This window comes from Parasteatoda tepidariorum, chromosome 3, assembly GCF_043381705.1.
Source record: "Parasteatoda tepidariorum isolate YZ-2023 chromosome 3, CAS_Ptep_4.0, whole genome shotgun sequence".
Classification (NCBI taxonomy): Eukaryota; Metazoa; Arthropoda; class Arachnida; order Araneae; family Theridiidae; genus Parasteatoda; species Parasteatoda tepidariorum.
In genome coordinates, this window is record NC_092206.1 from 2,401,200 (window position 1) to 2,417,540 (window position 16,341).

Genomic DNA, 16,341 nt, shown 5'->3' on the forward strand with positions numbered 1-16,341 from the left:
TTATCGTGATCACATCAAGATATATATATATGTAATAACAGGGCTCCAACCCTGTTATCAGTGTTGTATTTAGCTTGAAATAATTGCAGTCTTAAGCCATCATACGTTCTAAACAGGTTTATTTAAATTGTATTGCTAACAATTCACGTCCACACTCCCTATGGGCGGGGAATGGACAAGACTTCTGACAATTCCTGAACAGCTTATCAGGATCAAATCATGATGAAAAGGACACGCAAAACTATGCGTTCTTACGTTTTATACCAACACAGATTTGAGGTAAAAAGGCACACTGTCGTACATTCCTTGTAACCTTACGCATTAAGGAAAATCATTTCTCCTGCCTTATATGGAAGTGAAAAAGGGAACGAATCTAAAAATAACTCTTCCTTTGAAATATAAATCTATTTATATTTCAATGGTATGTTTTCAGCCTTGAATTCCCAAAATAGAATCTCTCTACTCTTATTCTTTAACAAAGACATTTTATGAAAACGAAAGAGATTTAATTCTTTTATTAATACAAAAGTATTTAATTTTTGTATTACATACATAAAAATAATATATATATGCATTCTTGGTAGAATGACATATTCTATCGCGGTTTGTCTACTTACAATTAGCAGTATCACAACTGTTATGCATATTATTGTTAGTTTTAGTAATTTGTGAAAACAATTTTCTGAGTACTGTATTTCTGTTAAGAAGCACGTTTACTTTGTAAATAAACACATTTTTATACCCCCGTTCAGCACATTTCTAATTCTTAACGAAGAAAAAAAAATAGTATGCATTTTTAATGTGTCTCTAAATCATCAAATACCTTCTGCTCGGAATTGTGCATGAAATGCAGAATCGAAATACTTCCACCATCTCTTGACTGTCGGTATAGATTTAATAAAATGAGTCCATTTGGAAGCAATCTCTTGAATGTGAGGCCCAAAATGAAATTTTTCAAAAAGTCTATCCATAAATGATCGAGGAAACGTTTTGTCTCTTCCATTCAATGATTCCAAAAGTTTTTCTAAAATCCTACAAAAAACAGGTAAAGAATGCTTAGCAGAAGTAACAGGTAAATAATGCTTAGCAGAAGTAACAGGTAAATAATGCTTAGCAGAAGTAACAGGTGAAGAATGCTTAGTAGAAGTAACAGGTAAATAATGCTTAGCAGAAGTAACAGGTAAAGAATGCTTAGTAGAAGTAACAGGTAAAGAATGCTTAGTAGAAAATTAATTAAAAATGAAAAGATACAGAAAAATGAGAGAAAAAAAACAACTTTAATTGATAAAGCAATGAATGAAAATGACGAAATCAATGGAATAAGATTAGAAATACTATAAATTGTAACATATAAAGCGTGTGTCACACGATTACATGTCATAATTACAAAACCGTTTCGTTGTTTGGTTTTAAAAATGGTTATGCTTTTGTTCTGAGGTTTTTAAAAACGCTTGGCAACGTTCCAGAAAAGCAAGAATTGTTTAGTATGCATTGCCCTGAATTTAAAAATTAAAAGTATGATCAAGAGTTAAAAATTTTTTTTTTTGAGATTTGAAACCCTTGTGGTGAACCAACTTCTCACCAGATGGCAGTGAACTCTGCTCGCCAGGTGGCAGTGCAAAACATTTCTCTCAACCTTTTTATAAGATGGCAACATCTCTTGTGTTCAAACTTTAGTTTCCAGAATCTGGCAGCAGCTCAATATAAACATTCATTCGGGCTTGCTAGCCGGTGAACATTCACCTCTCTAAAAAATGCTGCTGTCGTTAATCTTGTCAGTCTTTTACATTGTAACTTAATATGATTTCTTCTTTTTTTTAATTATTATTAAACTGTTGTGATTATTAATCTTATTGAATCCATTTATTTAATCTAATCACCACACCCTCTAAACGACCACTTACTTTTTTTCTTATTTTAAAAATGGTTTTGTGAGATGTGTTAAATGGTATGGCAATGTTTTAAAAAATTTGATTTGACATTTATGAAGAGAAAAAAAGAACGTTTTGAGGGCAAGAACACTGACAAACTTCTTTAAAAAATAGGATTGAAAAAATTTTTGACCTTAATGTAATTTAAAAAGTTTATGAAAACTTTAAATGAAAATAATTTTTCATAAGGTTTCAGAAAAGATGCATAAAAAGAGAACGCTTGGAAATAGTGAAAAATATTTACTAGATGTTAAAAAAAAGTTTAAATTTTTAATAAAATAATTTTTGAAGTTTCAGAAATCTGTGTTTTTTAACAGGTTGATATTAAAAACAGTTTGGTCAAAAGTTTGGATTTATCAAGATTTCTATGTATTTTATTGTATTTGAAATGTAATTTACTTATTAAACTTTGGATGTGTTTTAAAATTGTATTTTGAATTGTTTTGTGATTTCACAATGTGCGGCAAATGAAAAATTTTGCAAATTATTTCAAAATTATTTAATTTTTATCATTAAATTCTTTTTTTAATTTAAAATTTTCATTGAAAAATTATTTCATTTTTAAATAATTATAAGATTGCAGAAATTTTTAAAGTAAATTGCAAAAGATTTTAATTTCTTCTTTCATTTTCTTCTTTCAAATATTTTTCTTCCTTTCTTCAATAAATTTTTAAAATATATTTTATTAATATTTTAGTAAATTTAGGAAAGTTGTGTCTTCATGAATTGTTTGTCAAGATAAAGTTTCGAAATATTTCGGAACTATTTTCTGAAATGCTTTCTTTTTTTAGATTTTGTAATAAAAAAGAAAGTGCTAGAAAAGGTTTGCAAGACTTTCTTAATGGATTATATTTTACAGGATTTATATTGAAGGGGCCGAAATTTCGGTTCACTACAATCAGGAGTTCACCGTTCCGCAAAACTTCTTTTTATGACACATAAAATGAAAGCCAAAAATGACTGAAAAATAATACGTAGTAACAAAAAATGTGTTAATTTTTATTACTCTTCGTCTTGGGTACAAAAAAAAATTAGTAATCTTTAGCTGATGCAGGGAAAAATTTGTCCATACAAATCTGCCTGGGTAGGCATTTGTTTAGGGATAAAAAAGTGAGATAAAAGAAGCAAACAAGTAAAAAATGCTTGTCGCTACGTTCCCCTCTATAGATGATTTTAAAAATCAGTATAAGTATTTATTTTGAAGTAGACATTTCAAAATTATCAACAAAAAAAATGAAGAAAAAAATTCAGTCGAAGACAGAAAACAGTTCATAATATCCAACTTCCTCACTTTTTAGTTCACTATATCCACAAAAAAAAAAAAAAANAAAAAAAAAAAAAAAAAAAAAAAAAAAAAAAAAAAAAACATTGTACTGCACGCAAGGCACGGGACCGAACATTTCATTCACTATATTCGGGAGTTTACTATAAACAGTCTTCACTATAGTAAAGTTTGATTGTATTAGATTTTAATAAGTTCGGGTAAAATTAGTCTTCAGTCGTGTAGCATTTACATCAAGCATATCTTTAATTGAATATTTTTTTATTTTCAAAAATGAGGCATTGATGATAACAAGATAGCAAAATAGATAGCATATGATACCTTTGACTGTAACTGGAAATCTTGCAAGCTTTGTAAGTTGTTTAGGCGAGACTTCAATGAAAGTGTTAAACTATTTAATATCAGTTTAGAGCATCTGTTCCCAATGATCTTTCAGCTAAACCCCAACTTTATATAAAGATAATTATGAATGCAACAAAAAAGTATTTTTATTTTATAAGATGAATGAACCTTTTTTCATCGCTTAGTAATCTTTTAATTAGAGTCCCTACAACTAAATTCGCAGTCTAGTCTACTCTAGTACTGAATTTGTTTTAGATGTTTATACATAAATTGAATAAAATAAAATGAACCGAATTACGGTTTTCTTTGAAAACTAAAGAAAAAAAAAATACTAATAGAAGATTGAAAATGGTTGCTAAAGAAATAGATTTCTTTATTAGCAAAGTTTGTGTGGTGGGAAATACAAATGCAATTTTTTTTAAAAATGTATGTATTTTTCATAACTTATTCAAACTGATGTTATTTTTTTTATAACTGCCTTTGAACAGAAGACCCATTTTTTAGGTTTACGACTACTTATGTTCAACCATGTAACCTTGTCATTTTGAACCCAATTCAAAAGACAAGAGAACTCCTGGATTAAGTATTGTAAGAAATTTGCCGGCGCGGAGGACTTTTTAATAGAACTAACCCGCATTTGCGTTACATGAGGAGGAAGACCACGAGAACCTCCAGCAGTTAGCCAAATGGCAACGGGACTCTAACCCATGATCCGTCTTTCACTGAGGATATTTCACGTCAGCAGTGTGATCGGTGCAAGCTGGATGCGGAATTCGTATCGACTAGCCATTGCCGGAATTCTGTTGTTATTAAAAAAAATCATGTATTTCTTTCTTTAAAAATCTTTGTATTTCTTTCCTTTTTTATTGGCCTTTACTTTTGAATAATTCCATAATTTAACTGCAATATTAAATAAATAATGACTCACCGGTAAAATTTAAATGTAATTAAAAATTCCAGAATCATTACGGGTTAAAAAAAAAACTAACTCGGAATCCCTCTTCCCCGGAACCTTAGGGTTCCGCGTCACACCAATTGTGAGAATAAAGTTTACAAGAATATCTATGAAAATGATGAAATTGAATGATCAGTATCTTACTGTTTTGTTCGATTGTCTGTTTCCTGATCATCCAGGAGATCTCTCACTCTTTGAGTGACGTAGTTTTGGAATGGAGAATTCTCGTCTGATTGAAGGAATAATTCTTTGTCGAAACGGAGTATGAGGTCTGAAGCAGCACTCCGTAATGCTGTCGAACTGTCTCTTGCCATCACAATAGCTAAACTTTTTTCGAACATCAACCTTCCCACACATGTTGTTAACTCCATATTCTGCAGAGACTAAAAATAATTGCTTAAATATAACACTTATTAAGTTGAGATATTTCTTTTCTATAAAGAAAATACAGACGGACCTCTATTTAACGAATTCTCTAAATCCCGATAAAAAGTTCGTTATGTGGAAAATTCGTTAAAGAGAAAATCACAATTTGAAATACTTAAACAACACAAAAGAGGTTTTAAATTCATAAACACAAGACATAATTAAAATCGAAATGGATGCACCTTTTTTTTGTAAATTATTATCTATTATCGAATTGTTTCAAATGGTTTTAACATTTTATCAGATGAAGGTCTTCATCATTTCCTCACAATTTATTGCTGTATTGATTTTATTTTTCACACTGTCCAAAAATTACGATTCAGTTAATGTTTCTGTGGTTGCAGCTTCAATGGAAATACAGCATCGTTCATTTCGCGGTTCTCTCTAACAAGGGAAACTAGGGAAGTGTGACTCGCCAATTTTGAAATAAACTAGTGGGATGTATGCCTTATAAGGAATAATTTTAGGGGGTAACATTCGTTTCGGCCCATAGAAGGTCCTGTGAGAGATAAAAAATAATTCAATATATAGAAAAATCGGTATTTTATTACTTCAAAGCAGACTATTAGTTATTGTAATTGTCTCATACTCCAATTAATTTGTAATTAATTGGATAATTAATTAATTTGCTAATTAATAAATTAATCAGAAAATTAATTAATTATTAATTAATTGTTAATTAATTATTAATAAATTATTAATTAATTATTAATTTATTATTAATTAATTATTAACTATTAATTAATTTTTAATTAATTATTAACTATTAATTAATTATTAATTAATTGATTTGCAATTATTACATACTCCAATTGATTAGGAAATTTTTTTGAAGAAAAAAAATTTGATGTCAATTTTTTTTAAAATTAACCGAACAGGTTTTTCTGAAAAACTGCAAATATATAAAACTTTCGAAATCAATTTTGACAATAAATATGCATTATATAGTACGTGAAAGTACCACAAAATTAATTGGAGTATGAGACAATTACAATAACTAATAGTCTGCATTGAAGTAATAAAATACCGATTTTTCTATATATTGAATTATTTTTTATCTCTCACAGGACCTTCTATGGGCCGCAACGAATGTTGCCCCCTAAAATTATTCCTTATAAGGCATACATCCCACTAGTTTATTTCAGAATTGGCGAGTCACACTTCCCTAGTTTCCCTTGTAAGCTGTACCCATATTTTTCTAAGTTCTTCTGTCGTCTTCCGCACTTTCTCCGCGCTGACTAAGAATCCAGCTTTAGCGAAACTGTTACGAATAATACGATATGTAACATCATAGTTCCATGTTTTGGAAATTTCTGTTATGATTTCTCGCAAATTGTTTTTTTGGCATAGATTCCGGTATGAAATGCAAATAAAAATGGAAAGGGATTTTACCGCTTTCTCTTAAAGTGGCTGCGAAAATCAATTGAAGGTCATTTCCCCCATAAAATGCGTTAACAAGTTTGAAATGTTCTGAATTATTTTGGGAAATAGGGAAGTGCATCTCAAAGAAAAGTCGGTTAAATAGAAAATTCGCTTCGCAATTTTGAAAGTTATTTTACGAAGAAATTTCCAAAATGTTCTTAGTTCCTCGAAAAAAATCGCAAAATCGAGTAATTTGCAAAATGGAAGTTCGTTCAATAGAAGTCCGACAGTCTAAATAAATTACATTTGCTGATTATATTCATCTCTCTTAAAGTAACTGGGTAAAAATCTCTCACGTGTTGTTGAAAATTTTCCTTTTCACTATTCATATTTAGCTTTCAAAAACCTTTTAATTTCTGACTTCCGATTTTTAAAAATTCTTTTTTTTCGTATACTGACAGGCGAAACCGGAAGTATAGTCCCGAAGTGTAACTAAAATATTTTGTTATGCATTGATTGTTTTAACTTTTTTTTAAATTTGAATAAATTACCTTCTAAAAAAGAAATAAAACACATTTTCAGAAAAAAAATTTTCACATAATAAATTTTTTTCCGCATATTTTTCGTATATTTCAAAATTTTTTTGCATTTTAGGAAGAACGTTGACTATGAGAAAAACCCCTTACGCCAAAACTTTTTGCAAAAAAATAAATAAAAAAGAAAGATAAAATTCGTCGAAATTTCGCATGCAGAATTTGTATAATGTTAGCAATGTTATAATTTGTTATTTTCATCAAGCTTTAAGTAAGACTATTTAGAATTTTTCCTTAAAAATTCAATATTATACATTAATTAGTTTAATTTCATTGTCTTTTTGAAATTTTTTTGTGATATGTGTTGAAAAATCTCAGGTTGATCTAGAAAAAAAAATGATTTTGAAACTTACGCACCACAGTTTGTTGTAGAACCATTAAAATGATTTGTATTTTGTAAGATCTCATTTCACCTAAATATGAAAATTTTTTTACAATTTTTTAACACCCTTAAATTTTTAAACCACATTTCAGGACCCTTTCGAACCAAATAAAAAATTAAAATTTTAATTAAGCCTTTTTTAAATTATTCCAGTTTAAAAATTTGATTAAACCAGTTGGATACCTTAACATGTAATCACTCTAGCCAAGATTAGAAGAAAAACAATAACTAATAAAAAATGGTAGATCAAAATTGTGTTGATTGTTGGCTTACCTTTAGAACTGATAATCTTATCTGTTCCGGTGCTTCATTATTAGAAGCACATTCCATTAACTTTTCGAGTCCATCGGGCTTCAGAGTCAGGAGAGCATCCCCCATATTATTTATAACCTATTTTAAAAAACAATCCTCATTTAATAAATGCAAAAGTTATTGTTTTAATCCGAAACGAATGTTCTTTTTGGTAATTAACCACTTTACATATAGAACTAGACATTTGGAACCAGCTGGGCAGACTTTCAGAAATAGTTTTTGGTAGGAATCCCATCGGAAAATTTTTACGTGTGTAAAAACATGCAAGAACCAGGAAAAAGTAGATTAATATTAAATTTCAATGGGAAAGTGGATAAAAATTAATGTGCCATTTCAAGCAACTTTTGTCGTTTAATGTATACGGAAAAAAATATTAGACGGAATAGTATTACTAAGAAAATTACAAACCTAATATAGGACTTTAATATATACATAATACAATTTTAAAATAAAAAATATTTTTATAAGATGTGTTCCATAATTACGACAATTCGTTAAAAAATGAAATGTAAAGAAAAAATACCTTTAAGTAACGGGTCAGATCTTCAATATGTTCTGATTCAGGAACGCAAAAGCTGTCGATTGCATCAGTCAAATAAGTAGCAATGTTTGTTAAATATTCCTGCGGAAGAAAAGAAAATGTGGAACGAGAGATGATTTTTACTTGACACATCTATTTCAAAATAATGAAATAATTAAAAAAATTCGACTTAAAAAATCTTATTTTCTTAATTTATTTTTCACTTTCTTAAATTAAATTACAAATTTAAAAAGTCAAATCTATATATTTCAGAGTATTTTTAGACATTAGAATAATCAAAACGAAGCATAAAGTAATTCGACAATTTGTTTTTTAAAAAAAATAAATAAATAAAAATAAATGAAAAAAGAAAAAAAATGCTAGAATAAAATTTTATGTTATCCAAAATATTAGAATACTTCATTATATACACGAAAATTCAATATTGAATGTAGAAAAAAAAGTTACTTAATATTTGGAAGCTTTGATAATTGCTCGATCTTGCAAGGAATAAGTAAGCGTTCACATTAGCCGAAATAAACGTAATGCTCACCTTTGTTTGTAAGAAAAACTTTTTTTCCCTTTTACTATTCCTGTCAAATTATTTAAGAGAGCCGCGATGGCTCAGGGAACAGAGCATTCGCTTTCCAATAAGGTGAACCGGGTTTGAATCCCAGCGATGACAGGACGATACGAATTACGCATCCCACTTGCACCATCATGAGTTAGAGTCCCTTTGCCGTCAGGCTAACCGTCGTGGGAGGTTTTCCTCTTCATGCAACACAAATGCGGGTTAGTTCCATCAAAGAGTCCTTCACGAAGGAAACTTTCTCCCAATACTTGATCCAGAAGTTTCCTTGTCTTCTGTATTAGGTTCAAAACTACATAGTTGAACATTAGTAGTCGTATACTCCAACAAAAAATTGGGTAGGCAGTTCAACTACGGTTATAAAATAAAATGTAAGTAAAACCAAACAATGGAAACCGGGCTACTGTACTTAACCTTTAAACATATCAAAGTTGAGAATACCAGGCAAGTTTAAAGCTGGTAATGACATTTACATTCTAGCCTTGCTATTATCCTATTTAATCAGATTATTATATACAGTGAAACCTGCCAAGTTGACCACCTGGTTGCAAGCTGGACACCTGCATAAGTTGACCTCAATTATCAAGAACGGAATTTTTCCTATATAACATAAAGAAGCAAAACCTTTTAACTTAACCACCTGTTTATCTTGTATGTTGATCACTGAAATAAGTAAATTTTGTATAGGAGAATTATGAAATTCTATTCTAAAACCCTCAAGTTAATCAGAAAAAAAAAATTCAGAAAATTTTCTGTCATTTTGCAATGTATGTTAATATTTCACTTGTTTGGTGAAATAGTGTAAAAAGCTAATCTAAACCTTTTTGTGAGTTGACCATCTGGGGAAACTGTAGGGAGTCAGCTTTTGACCATTTCTTTCATTCATTCATTGAAAACAGGTGTGTTAGTTGAAAAGTTGCTCTTCCAGTTGCAATAGTGAGCATTTGAATAAATGAATGCTCTGAAATATGCTTTGATTCTTTATTTATGGTCTTTGATCTTTAAGTGTAGTAAATAAATTTTAAAGTGTTCAAATAATTTTATTTTGTTAAAGTTTTCAAATTACATGTTTTCGTGTCCGTTTCATGTTTTCGTTTATTTTTATTGAACACTTCATATGTATAACTAACGAAATAATTTTTAAAAAAAAGTTAGTTAAATATTAGAATTATATGTAACAAATTGAAGTTCATTCAGGTTTAAACACATTTCTTAAGATATTCATTAGGCTATTTGCTAAATAAAATGTTTAAGTCAAGTAAAATTTTCTTTAAATATATAACAACATGATATAGGAAACGAAAAAGTAAACAATGACCCACCCCCTCTATAAGNCCTTCATTCAAAACATTGGGCTGTTGTAAAGTCTAAACAACAGCGCCAAACAACTATGAGGGAATATTTTTGTAACAAATACGTTTGTAAGTGTAGTAATAACAGAATAAATTTTAAAGTGTTCAAATAATTTTGTTTTGTTAAAGTTTTCAAATTACATGTTTTCGTGTCCGTTTCATGTTTTCGTTTATTTTTATTGAACACTTCATATGCATAACTAACGAAATAATTTTTTTTTTAAAAAGTTAGTTAAATATTAGAATTATATGTAACAAATTGAAGTTCATTCAAGTTTAAACACATTGCTTAAGATATTCATTAGGCTATTTGCTAAATAAAATGTTTAAGTCAAGTAAATTTTTTTTAAAATATATAACAACATGATATAGGAAACGAAGAAGTAAACAACGACCCACCCCCTCTATAAGTTGCCCACTTGTCTAAGTTGACCACTAAAACAATTCCCCACAAGTGGTCAACTTACACAAGTTTTACTGTATAATGAAAGGTGATCTTTGCCGTCAGCCTGGTTTTTGTGGATTTCCTGAAACGCAAATGCGGGTTAGTTCCATCAAAGAGTCCTACATGGAGGGAACTTTTTCCCAATACTTGATCCAGAAGTTTCCTTGTCTTCTGGATTGAGTTCAAAATGGCAAGGCTACGGAGTTTGAACGCTATTAGTAGTAAACCCGGCTGTTCAACGACGGTTATAAAATAAAATTGGTATAAGATCTGGTGTATTACAAATCTATAAGGTGAATACAAATATTTCTTAAGAATAAAATCATGTTTATGCACTTCATCATCATTTGATTACCAAAAGAAACATACTTTTGTTACTAAATATCTTTTTCTAATCCATCAAACCCCATACAATCTTAATTTGTACCATAGTTTGTTTTACAATCGTAAGTGGTTTTGTTTTTGGAACACAGCGTTGAATTTTAAATTTATGAAGACGCCTTAATATTGTCGGTTCCTTCTATCTTATTTTCTAACATACTTTTTAAGTACGTCTTCAGTCATCTCTGGTTGACTTCCAATCTCTGGCTGTAACAAAGCAAGCTTGCTGTACTTCCGTGACCAGCTAATTCACCAGATCTTAACCATATTCAAAATTTATGGGGGATAGTAAAGAAGATGAATCTAACTGAGATAGTAGTCTACTGAGTGAAGTGCTCTACTTGACTCACTACTTGGGTTCATGAGGACCAAAAAAAAAAAATTAAAAAAATGCTTAATTCATGAAAGATTGTTTAATTGCAATGATCAAAAGCGATGTTGCAGAATATTAGGTAACTTTTTTTTCTCCATTAATAATTGAATTTTAGTATTTATAATGAAATATTCTAATAGTTTGGACAGTATAAATTTTATTCTAATATTTTTTTAAAAGTTAACAGTCGAAACTAACTTGTGCTTTATATAGATTTTTTTAAAGTTAAAAAGTACTTTGAAATATATAGACTCAACTCGCTAAATTTGTAATTTAATTTAAATAAGAGAAAAACAAATTAATAAAGTAAGATACTTTTTAAAGTCGAATTTTTTAATTATTCTAATTTTTTTGAATCAGTGGCATACTTTGTGTGTTCCATGATGATGGGTGTGACGAATCATTGTTCCAAGGGTCATCCAACACAAACTCAAAGATGTTTCTTTGCACGTAGTCTGAAAATAAAGAAGATTAAAAAATATATTTTAACATCAAATTATATATCATTCATAATATTAAGCACGATAGTTTCCAGATTTGGGTTACACAAAATTACGCATAATTTTAATACTGTAAAAAGCATGTTTATATAGAGAAAGTAAGTTTTTTTTGTCTGATTTCGTAAGCTAAAATATCGTCTCCACTTATAAGTTAGCTTCATTTGGGGTCACCCATTAATATTGAGTCCTTGAAATTCGATCATTAGATCAAAAATTATTCAGAGTGGTACGTTTCTTTTTTCCGCACTGTATATTGATGCTTTTTCGATGAAATCAAAACTGTTTAATTCCTAAATTACAACTTAATATTTATCTTAGCATTTTTTGTTATCTATGGCGTCAATAGTTGTTGCACTTTAGCTTATTTTCTTCTTGGAAAAGTTTGTTACTACTGGCAAACTTGTTGGTAAACCATTTCTTTTCTTTTTCTAAGTACAGAGCTCTTCAATCTGTAGCAGTCTATCCTAGATATGTAGTTTAAATCGAAATATAATAAAAGAAAATCTATATCGTTTAAATAGGATTTACGGTTTATTTTACTTTTTTGCTTCCAATCCTATAGAACTATCTAAACGAACCCGAAAATATTAATGTAAATTATTATTTTTTTGAAAGTAATTTATAATAATAATATAATAATAATTAGAACATTTTTAACTTATAATAAAAAAAAAGTCTTACATTGAAATTTTTACAAGATGATTCCTTTCTAATTCAAATATTTTTTTTAAACAATTTCCAGCAAATATTTCTCTAATTGCTAATAACGTTTGCAATCTTAACCACCTTCTAATTTGAAATAGCTGTTATATTTGTAAAATCACATCCTGAAGCTCTCTAAATTTGATGTTTAATAATTTTACGAAATTGTGCGTAGGAACTCTTTATGTTAAGTTAACACCAATATTGCAAAGAGCTCACACCAAAATCATGCACATGATTTTGGTGTAATCCAAGGTTTCAGATTAGGGTAATGTGCATAGAATAGAGCTGATTGTCACAGTTTCAAGATTAAAAAGGTTTAAACGCATAACTAACCTTTTCAGGTTTACATTAGAAGTTTTTTGCTGACAAGATGACTAAGGTGTTAGAGGGATCGCTTCCGAATGAGAAGAACCGTGTTTGAATCCCAGCGATGGCTGGTCGAAAAAAATCCGCATCCGGCTTGCACCGACTCCAGTGCTAACGTGGAATATCCTCAGTGGTAGATGAATCAGGGTTTAGAGTCCCTTTGCAGTCAGGCTAAGCGTGGGAGGTTTTCCTCGCCATGTAACGCAAATGCAGGTTAGATGCATCAAAAAGTCTTTCACGAAGGTAAATTTCTCTCAATACTTCATACAGGTGTTTCCTTGTCTTCTGTATTGAGTTCAAAATGACAAGGCTACGGAGTAGAACATGAGTGATCATAAACCCGAAAATTGGGTCGGCTGTTCAACGACGGCTGTAAAAAAAAAATGAAATGAGATATACGTACAAGAATTGAGCGGAGAGTTGGTAGCGAGGCTTCACGTATCTTGCTCCACAAGTAGAAAACATAATTCATGTAGGTTGATGATATCTCTCCTTTCCTCATCAGAAGGTTGAGTGAGTCTAGACACTCTTCAGTGCTGCAGTGCAGGAGGGCATCACTCAGATAAGACATTCCCAAAGCCTTCAAAAAAAAAAAATTTTTTTTTTCCAATGGACAATGTATTGAAATATCACGATCTAATATAACATAAAATCACCCCTTGTCTCCATTAAGTGCTTGCTTAGCCCCATCGTAACAGGCGCTTTATTCTATACTAGTGGGCTGCGCCCCCTGCTCGCTAACGCTCGCCAACCCCCGAAAATTGCTACGCAATGTTATATGGTTTGCTCCGCAAACCAAGCTCGCTTCGCTCGCTACTAACTTAGGTACATTGCAAATGCACAAAATTCTAAGAATTCAAAACAATCATTCAAATCCATATAACAACTTTTTTTTCTAAAAAAAATTACATCTTTTTAGTAAGTACTGAGTCCTTAAAATAAATTTGAATTCAAATAAATGACATGTAATTCGTTAAATCTATTAGAAATGTGCTATAGTATAAAATCTTAAGATAAAATTTCTAAAACTGATATCTCTTTAAAAAGATTAAAATTTCGGCTATAATTAAGTCTATTAAAAATTTAAATAAGTGAATTGCAATGGAAAAACCTGCATAAACAAATAAATTCTAGTAAAACAAATAAATTCGTGATATAAATCAAAAATTGTCAAATAAATTCGTAATACATAAATTCGTGAAAAAAAAACGCTTTCGACAAAAAACCAAAATAGAGATCTATCGACAAAGACTTCTGCCTAGCTTATGCTCTCCCTGGTTATTTCAGTTTCCGTTTTTAAAAGCGCTATATGTTGAGCCATCTTCGCTAGATTTGGCATGTGACATTTTTATCGGTAATCATTGGTCTATTTTCTAGCGTTGCCATGCGGGGAGTTGTAATGAGGCTTATTTTTATCGCCGTGTAAGAGAAATATATATATAGATACGCACACTAGTGTAAGAAATTATTAGGATTTTCGGATTGGTCGATTACTAGTCTAGAACTACTGGACCGATTTTAATGAAATTTGATCTATAGATACAAAACAATATAAACAATATACATCTCAGATAAGACATGCCCAAAGCCTTAAAAAAAGAATTTTCTTCCTAATGGACAATGCATTAAAATATCACGATCTAATATGACATAAAATCACCCGTTGTTTCCATAAAGTGCTTACTTAGCCCCATCGTAACAGGCGCTTTATTCTATATACACACACTAAGGTAAGAAATCATGAGAATTTTCGGATTGGTCGATTGCTAGTCTAGATTATCTAAACCAGCCAATTGGATTAACTAAAACAGTCAATCTTAGAATTAACTAAAGCAGTGAATCCTGGTTCTAACCAAAACAGACAATTCTAAGATAAATTAAACTTGTCAATCCCAGGATTAAATTAAATCAGTCATTCCAAGGATTAATTAAACCAGTCAATCTTGGTAATAACTAAACCAGTCAATCCTGGAATTAACTAAAACAGTCAATCCTAAGCAAGTTTTTCCAATGGACAATGCATTAAAATATCACGAACTATTGACATCAAATAACACTTTGTTTCCATAAAGTGCTTACTTAACCTCATCGGAACGGGCGCTTTATTAAATATACACACACTAGTGAAAGAAATTAAGACAATTTTCGGACTTGGTCGATTACTAGACTAGAACTACTGGACCGATTTTAAAGAAATTTGATCTGTAGATACAAAGCATTACAAACAATATACATCTCAGATAAGGCATGTCCAAAGCTTAAAAAAAATAATTTTTTTCCCCAATGGACAATGCATTAAAATATCACTATCTAATATGACATCAAATTACCCTTTGTTTACAAAAAGTGCTTACTTAACCCCATCGGAACGGGAGCTTTATTCAACGCACACACGATAGTGCTAAGAAATTAAGAGGATTTTCGAACTCGGTCGAAAAATATATGTAACAATACACAGACAAATAACCATTCAAAAATTGCTATTTTGAGTATCAAAAATCAAAATTTAAATTTTTTTATTTCTCATTACCAAAACCAGTGATTTCACGATTTAACTATATCGGACCATCGTTATCATAATTAACCAGACAAACCTAGGATTAACTAAACTAGTCAATATTTGGATGGCCTAGGATCCTAGGACCGATCAATCCTAGGATTAACTAAACCAGTCAATTGGAGTAACTAAAACAGTCAATCTTAGAATTAAATAAAACAGTCAATCCTGCGATTAACTAAACCAGTCATTCCTAGTCAAGTTTTTCGAATGGACAATGCGTTAAAATATCACGATTTAATATGACATCAAATCACCTTTTGATTCCATAAAGTGCTTACTTAACACCATCGGAAAATAACCATTCAAAAATAGCTATTTTGAGTATAAAAAATCAAAAGTTACATTTTTTATTTCTCATTACCTAAACCTGTCAATTTTTGATTTAACTAAACCGGACCATCATTATCTTAATTAACCAGACAATCCAGGATTAACTAAACTAGTCAATCCTTGAATGACCTAGGATCCTAGGACGCTTCAATACTAGGATTAACTAAACCAGCCAATTGGATTAATTAAACCGGTCAATCCTGGAATTAATTAAACCAGTCAATCCTAGTCTAATTTTTCCAATGGACAATGCATTAAAATATCAAGATCTAATTTGACATCAAATCACCTTTTTGTTTCCATTTAGTGCTTACTTAACTACATCGTAACGGGCGCTTTTTTTAATATACACACACTAGTGTAAGGAATTATAAGAATTTTCGGGCTTTATCGAACAATATACATAACAATACAAAAACAAATAACCATTCAAAAATTGCTATTTTGAGCATGAAAAATCAAAGGTTACATTTTTAATTTCTCATTTCCTAAACCAGTTAATTCCAGATTTAAATTAACCGGACCATCATTATCATAATTAACCAGACAATCCAAGGATTAACTAAACTAGTCAATCCTAGGATGACCTAGGATCCTAGGACGGATCAATACTAGGATTAACTAACCCAGCCAAT

General features: G+C 30.1%; 1 protein-coding gene across 1 annotated transcript in view; it reads right to left on the reverse strand.

Moving 5' to 3' along the window:
* Window positions 1–16,341, reverse strand: part of LOC107443823 (apolipoprotein B-100) — a gene marked incomplete in the record, with an annotated part of 88,923 nt that overhangs the window by 40,851 nt on the left and 31,731 nt on the right. Inside the window, 6 exon segments of the mRNA XM_043053253.2 lie at window positions 824–1,032; window positions 4,655–4,893; window positions 7,547–7,663; window positions 8,109–8,207; window positions 11,614–11,700; window positions 13,220–13,396. Coding sequence (XP_042909187.1) covers window positions 824–1,032; window positions 4,655–4,893; window positions 7,547–7,663; window positions 8,109–8,207; window positions 11,614–11,700; window positions 13,220–13,396 — 928 coding nt within the window.